The following is a 6,000-nucleotide window of genomic DNA, read 5'->3' as shown; positions in this document are numbered from 1 at the left end:
CCCGCCCCCGGCTTCGCCTCCCGCTGCCGCCGCCGCAGCCGCTACCGCTGCCGCCGACGCCGCCGCTGCTGCCGCCGCTTTCTGCGGCCTGGGCCTCCCGCCGCCAGCATGCCGCATGCCTTCAAGCCCGGGGACTTGGTGTTCGCCAAGATGAAGGGCTACCCGCACTGGCCGGCCCGGGTGAGGCCGCGCGGGAGATGGGCCAGGCGGGGGGGTGGGGCAGTAGGGGCCCGGGCCTGAGGGACCCGCGCGCCGGGGGTCGGGGGGGTTCACCGAACCCCAGGGACCCGCACAACAGGGGTCTGGGGGGTCCCTGGGCCTGAGGGACCCGTGCGCCGGGGGTCGGGGGGGGTCCCCGAACCTCAGGGACCCGCACAACAGGGGTCTGGGGGGTCCCTGGGCCTGAGGGATTCGCGCGCGGGGGCTCTGGGGGCTCCGGGCCTGAGCGACCCGCGCAACGGGGGCTTGGAGGGGGTCCCCGGGCCTGAGGGAGCTCGCGCCGGGGGCCTGGGGGTCCTGGGGCCTGAAGGACCCCACGCCGGGGGCCTGGGGGTCCCGGGGCCTGAGGGAGCCCGCGCCGGGTGCCTGGGGGTCCCGGCGCCTGAGGGACCCCGCACCGGGTCTGAGGGCCCCCGGGCCTAAGGGAGCCCGCGCGGGGATCTGGGGGTCCCGGCGCCTGAGGGACGCTGCACCGGAGTCTGCGGGTCCCCGGGCCTGAGGGAGCCCGCGCGGGGTTCTGGGGGTCCCGTGGTTTGAGGGACCCCGCCCAGGGGGCCTGGGGGTCCCGGTGCCTGAGGGAGCCCGCGCCGGGCGTCTGGGGGTCCCCCGGCCTGAGGGAGCCCGTGCCGGGCGTCTGGGGGTCCCGGTGCCTGAGGGAGCCCGCGCCGTGGGTCTGGGGGTCCCCCAGCCTGAGGGAGCCCGTGCCGGGCGTCTGGGGGTCCCCCGGCCTGAGGGAGCCCGTGCCGGGCGTCTGGGGGTCCCGGGGCCTGAGGGAGGCCGCGCCGGGGGTCTGGGGGTCCCCCGGCCTGAGGGAGCCCGTGCCGGGCGTCTGGGGGTCCCGGGACCTGAGGGAGGCCGCGCCGGGGGTCTGGGGGTCCCCCGGCCTGAGGGAGCCCGTGCCGGGCGTCTGGGGGTCCCGGGGCCTGAGGGAGCCCGCGCCGTGGGTCTGGGGGTCCCCCGGCCTGAGGGAGCCCGTGCCGGGCGTCTGGGGGTCCCGGGGCCTGAGGGAGGCCGCGCCGGGGGACCCCCAGACCTGAGCCCCGGCGCGGGGGTCTGGGGGTCCCCCGGCCTGAGGGAGCCCGTGCCGGGCGTCTGGGGGTCCCGGGGCCTGAGGGAGCCCGCGCCGGGGGTCTGGGGGTCCCCCGGCCTGAGGGAGCCCGTGCCGGGCGTCTGGGGGTCCCGGGGCCTGAGGGAGGCCGCGCCGGGGGACCCCCAGACCTGAGCCCCGGCGCGGGGGTCTGGGGGTCCCCCGGCCTGAGGGAGCCCGTGCCGGGCGTCTGGGGGTCCCGGGGCCTGAGGGAGCCCGCGCCGTGGGTCTGGGGGTCCCCCGGCCTGAGGGAGCCCGTGCCGGGCGTCTGGGGGTCCCGGGGCCTGAGGGAGGCCGCGCCGGGGATCTGGGGGTCCCCCGGCCTGAGGGAGCCCGTGCCGGGCGTCTGGGGGTCCCGGGGCCTGAGGGAGGCCGCGCCGGGGGTGTGGGGGCCGCCGGGAGGCTCAGAGCCAAGGGAGGTGGGGTTTCGGGGACCTGGGGCCTGAGGGGGCAGGGTTCAAGTTTGAAGGAGTTGGTGGTGTGAGGAGAGCTGAGGAACACGGGGTCTAAGGAGAGGAATCCCAGTGACGGGAAGGGGGTGCCCGACTGAAGATCTCATTGTGCGGCCCCAGGCCATGTGGGGGGGGGCTGGAGATGAGGGATGCAGTAAGGGAGAAGGGTGGAGGGTCAAGGCTGAGGGGGGCTGAGGGAGGCTGGGGCTGGAAATGGGGCCGGGGGCTGTGTTCACAGGGTCACGGGCTGAGAGGACTCATCTGATAATGTGGGGTGTCAGGGACCAGAGCTTGGAATGAGACTTGCTTGAGGGATCCTGGGGGCTGGTGCCCTGTGAGGAGCCCCTCCACACTCCTCTGGCAGAGGAGGCTGGCTGGGGTGTGAGGCTGAGGGGGATCTTGGGGTGGGCCTCCCTGATACTTGGATCAGATCCCTTCAGGCTCAAGCCCAAGAGAGAGCATCTGAGGGGAGGGGTTGAGCCAAGGGGACTTTGGGGATCCCGTGTAGAAGTGGAGATCCAGGGGACCCAGAGGGTCCGGCGGGTGCAGGGCGTCCTGAGTCCGGAAGTCTCAGAGTGCCGTTCCAGGCACCATCCAGGGCAGCCAGTGTGGAGGAGGGACCTGGATGTTGTCATCCCCAGGTCTTAGGGATAAAGTTGCCCCAGAACCTAGGCTGGTGGAATATGCATGACAGGACTGAAGGAATTTGGGGGGTGGGGGTGAGAGGCCCAGGCAGCAGCAGGGGGCATGGGAAGGATGAGGCTGGAACTGAAGCAGCACAGGCGTTGCCCAGGCAGTATTGTGAGACGGCTGGAGATTTCAGCCTTGCTCCCTGCTTTGGACTCCCTCAGGGTGGGAGTAAGTAGAAGGGCATCACGCAGAGCTGGGGGTCTGGGTGCGGAGAGGCTGCCACAGGGGGCCAGGAAGGGACGCTGGCTAGGCTGTCCTGAGAACAGTGGGAGCTGGTGCTGCCGCTAGGATATCTGAGCCTCAGGCTCAGAGGCGGGTCCTCGGTGAGGCCGGAGCAGAAGCCAGGCCTGGAGGCGTGGCAGGTAGTTCTCAGGGAGATGAAGTTTGGGGAAGCTTCTGTGCAGGAGTGGGATGCTTGGGATGGATGCCAGATGCCCAGGGACCAAGGACTTTGAAAAGTAGCCCAGAGAACTGGGGAAGGTCGCTGGGTGAGGGGTGGCAGGGAAGGTTCCAGTAACCCCCAGGCATAGTAGAGGATGGGAAGGGATTAATGGGGACCAGAAAACTCACTTTAACCTGATGTGCTCGGGCTTATTTTCTTGGGGGGACTCTAGAGCCATGAAACTTTACAGGCACTTCCCTACTTTCCAGAGTACCAGCTTCTCTCTCTCCCCTGTCCCCCCTCCTGCCAGCTCTGTAAGCCCGGAACATTTCCAAGCACCTGATTGGAAGTGAAGGGGCTGCTAGCCTCCTGTGGGGAGGTGACTGACAGCTGCCGGGGCCCATGGGCCTGCAGGGAGAGGGTGGGACTTCCTGGATGCTCAGGGCCTGTCTCCTGCAGCCCACCCCCCACCCTCTGCATCCTTGGAGCTGCCAGCTGCAGCCTCTGGGAGACCCACCACCGACCACCGATCACCTCTTTGCAGGAGGGGTCCCGTGGGAGGGTCCTGGGAATGTAGAGAAACTGAGCTTGGCCCCATCTCCTGGAGCTTTGCTCAGGTGAAGCACCTACCTTGGAGGCAGAGAGAACACTCTGGGGGGAGGGGACAGGTACGCACAGAGGGGGGTTTCCTAGAAGAATGCAGATGCCAAACTGGAAGGTGATGTGTCTCCCTCAGTCCAAGGCTCCTTTCCTCCCAGCATGCTTACCTCAAGTAACTTAGCTGGTTTCTTGGTGATTTCCTGGGTCAGTGGGTGAAAGTGTCCCCCAGCCACCCCCTGACCTGCCTCTCACTGCAGATCGATGACATCGCTGACGGTGCCGTGAAGCCCCCGCCCAACAAGTACCCCATTTTCTTCTTTGGTACACACGAAACGTAAGTGTTTGCAGGTGGGGCTTGATTTTCCCACCTGGTGCCTCCTGGGGCCTCCTGGGTGGCCCGACTCACCTGGGACTGGCCCCGTGGTTCCTTTCTCCAGAGCCTTCCTGGGACCCAAGGACCTGTTTCCTTACGACAAATGTAAAGATAAGTACGGGAAACCCAACAAGAGGAAAGGCTTCAATGAGGGATTGTGGGAGATCCAGAACAATCCCCACGCCAGCTACAGTGCTCCTCTGGTGAGTACCTGGGGATGGAGAATGACTGGTGTGGTGTCTGCGGAGCCCAAGTCATGCCTGGTGCGTGCACGAATTGGGCGCCACAGGTGGTCTTAGCTTGTCTCATAGGAAAGGAGCAAGGGCTCATCCCCCCTTGGCACTGCTGATTGTTCTCTGTCGGGGTGTCCTGGAGCGTCCTGGGCACAGTGGGGTGAGTAGCATCCCTGGCCTCACCCGCTCCATGCCTGCAGCGCCGCACCCCCCCGTCCCCGAAGTCATGACAGCCATACACGTCTGCAGACATTGACGAGTACCCCTGGGGTCGTGGAGGGCTAGAGGACCACCCCTGGTGAAACCCAGTGCTCTGCAGTTAGCTTGGATTTATAATAGCGTTATTACAGCTCTTAAAAAGTCTTTTGTGTTCTCAGAAAAAAAACTTTGTTCTGTCAGTGACACACCTCCCTTCCCCCATTATTGCCAGATTTTAGGCTTGAGAAAAGGCTGTGGTTAATCGATGTGAGAGTTCTTGCTTAGATGGAAAAAAGTGCCAAGAACCACAGAGATGACATCTCAGTGGCAAATCAGTGTCAGGAAATGTTCAGGGAAAGAAGGAATTCAGAAGAGTCGAAGTGAAATTCATGGAAAGCCTTGGAAGGCTGCAGAAAGGTGGCAGAGAGCTACCTTGCTCTGGGCATTTTGGGAAGAGATGCAGATGAGGGGAGGCTGGGCTGGCGTTCTCTGCTCTGCTTTCAGCCACCATTTTTTGGATTTCTGCAGGAGGCGCAGGGACGCAGAGTAGTCTGGCTTCAGGAGGGGTGGGCGTGAGGTTGGCTGGGAGGCCAAGCAAACTACAGGGGCAGAGCGTCCTTGCTGGAGAAGAGGGCCTGCGGCCTGGTCTGTGGGGAGGGACGCAGGAGGCGGAGAGGGTCTGGTGTGTGTGAGCTCAGCCACCACTGATCCGGTAGGCACTGCGTATTGAGGGACCAGTAGTCCAAGATGGAGCAGACCCACTTCTGGCCTCCTGGGAGCTCACAGTCCAGAATTCAAGGTTTGCTCACCACATGTCTCTTGAGCACTGAGGGTTTGGCACCCCCTTCTCAGGGGGCCAGGCTCACATTTAGTGGATGTTGGTGGTGGTCTGCTATTACCTCCTCAGGTGGGTCTAGGAGAAGGAGGTTCCCCCTCTGCTGCCCACCGTGTCTCCCAGCTTCGTGGGTGAATGGGTCGGAAGGTCTTCAAGACAGTTGGGTTCTGTGTGATCCTTTTCTGGTCCCAGCTCAAGTGCTGTTGGTTACGTCCTAAGCTTATTACTGCTGGTGAATCATCACACCATTTAAAATTTATTGCACACCCACGGCTTGCTAAGTGCTGTGTAGATGCCTGCCCTCGAGGAAATAAACTCAAAAATGGTACAACCTTGACATTAAACTGGCCCTACACAGACTCCCCAGGTTGAGAAGTAGCTGTTAAGTCTGAGAGCTTGTCTTGCTCTTTGGTTCTCTAACGAGCCTATGGCTCCACACTGAAGGTCTGTTTAAGATGCAGATTCGTGGGCCCAACGCATGGAAGTTTGGGTTTCAGGAGCTCAGGCCGGGGACCCCTGAGGTGTTCCTTACCACACGTCAGCCTAGATGTTTCTGATGGAGCCAGGCCACAGGCACGCTTTTAGAAGCAGCTCTGTGTGGGTACCGGAGCGGTCTCTTTGTTCAGCCTTCAGGTTTTTTGTTTCTCTTTCCATCTTGAATGGGAATGCAGATTCGCGGTACAAAATTGAAAAGATACGAAGGCGCGTAGGGATAGTGGGCAGTCGGCCATGCCTCCCGGTCACTCTGCTGCAATGTCCTGTCAAGATAGCTGTAGCTACTCATTTCTTGTACATCCTCTGGGGTTCTGTATTCTTATGAAATCCTACACAGCTTTCCCTTCTAAAGCATAGAATTCTTGATTTTGCTTATTGTTCTCCAAAATATATATATTTTTAAATTTACTTATTTACTTTTATTTATTATTATTAT

General features: G+C 62.8%; 1 protein-coding gene across 4 annotated transcripts in view; it reads left to right on the top strand.

The window, feature by feature from the left end:
• Window positions 1-6,000, top strand: part of HDGFL2 (HDGF like 2) — a 20,659-nt gene continuing 14,659 nt past the window's right edge. For 3 of the 4 annotated variants that reach the window (XM_036115999.2, XM_036115998.2, XM_036115997.2), the window contains exons 1-3: window positions 2-180; window positions 3,688-3,764; window positions 3,868-4,006. In XM_036115999.2, coding sequence (XP_035971892.1) covers window positions 109-180; window positions 3,688-3,764; window positions 3,868-4,006 — 288 coding nt within the window. In that variant the 5' untranslated portion in view covers window positions 2-108. Of the gene's footprint in view, window positions 181-3,687; window positions 3,765-3,867; window positions 4,007-6,000 lie in introns of all 4 variants that reach the window. The other variant, XM_078057302.1, reaches the window with a different exon arrangement.

Source organism: Halichoerus grypus, chromosome 1 (assembly GCF_964656455.1).
Source record: "Halichoerus grypus chromosome 1, mHalGry1.hap1.1, whole genome shotgun sequence".
Lineage (NCBI taxonomy): Eukaryota > Metazoa > Chordata > Mammalia > Carnivora > Phocidae > Halichoerus > Halichoerus grypus.
The sequence above is the reverse complement of the archived record's forward strand: the minus strand, read 5'-3'. Positions and strand labels throughout refer to the sequence as shown.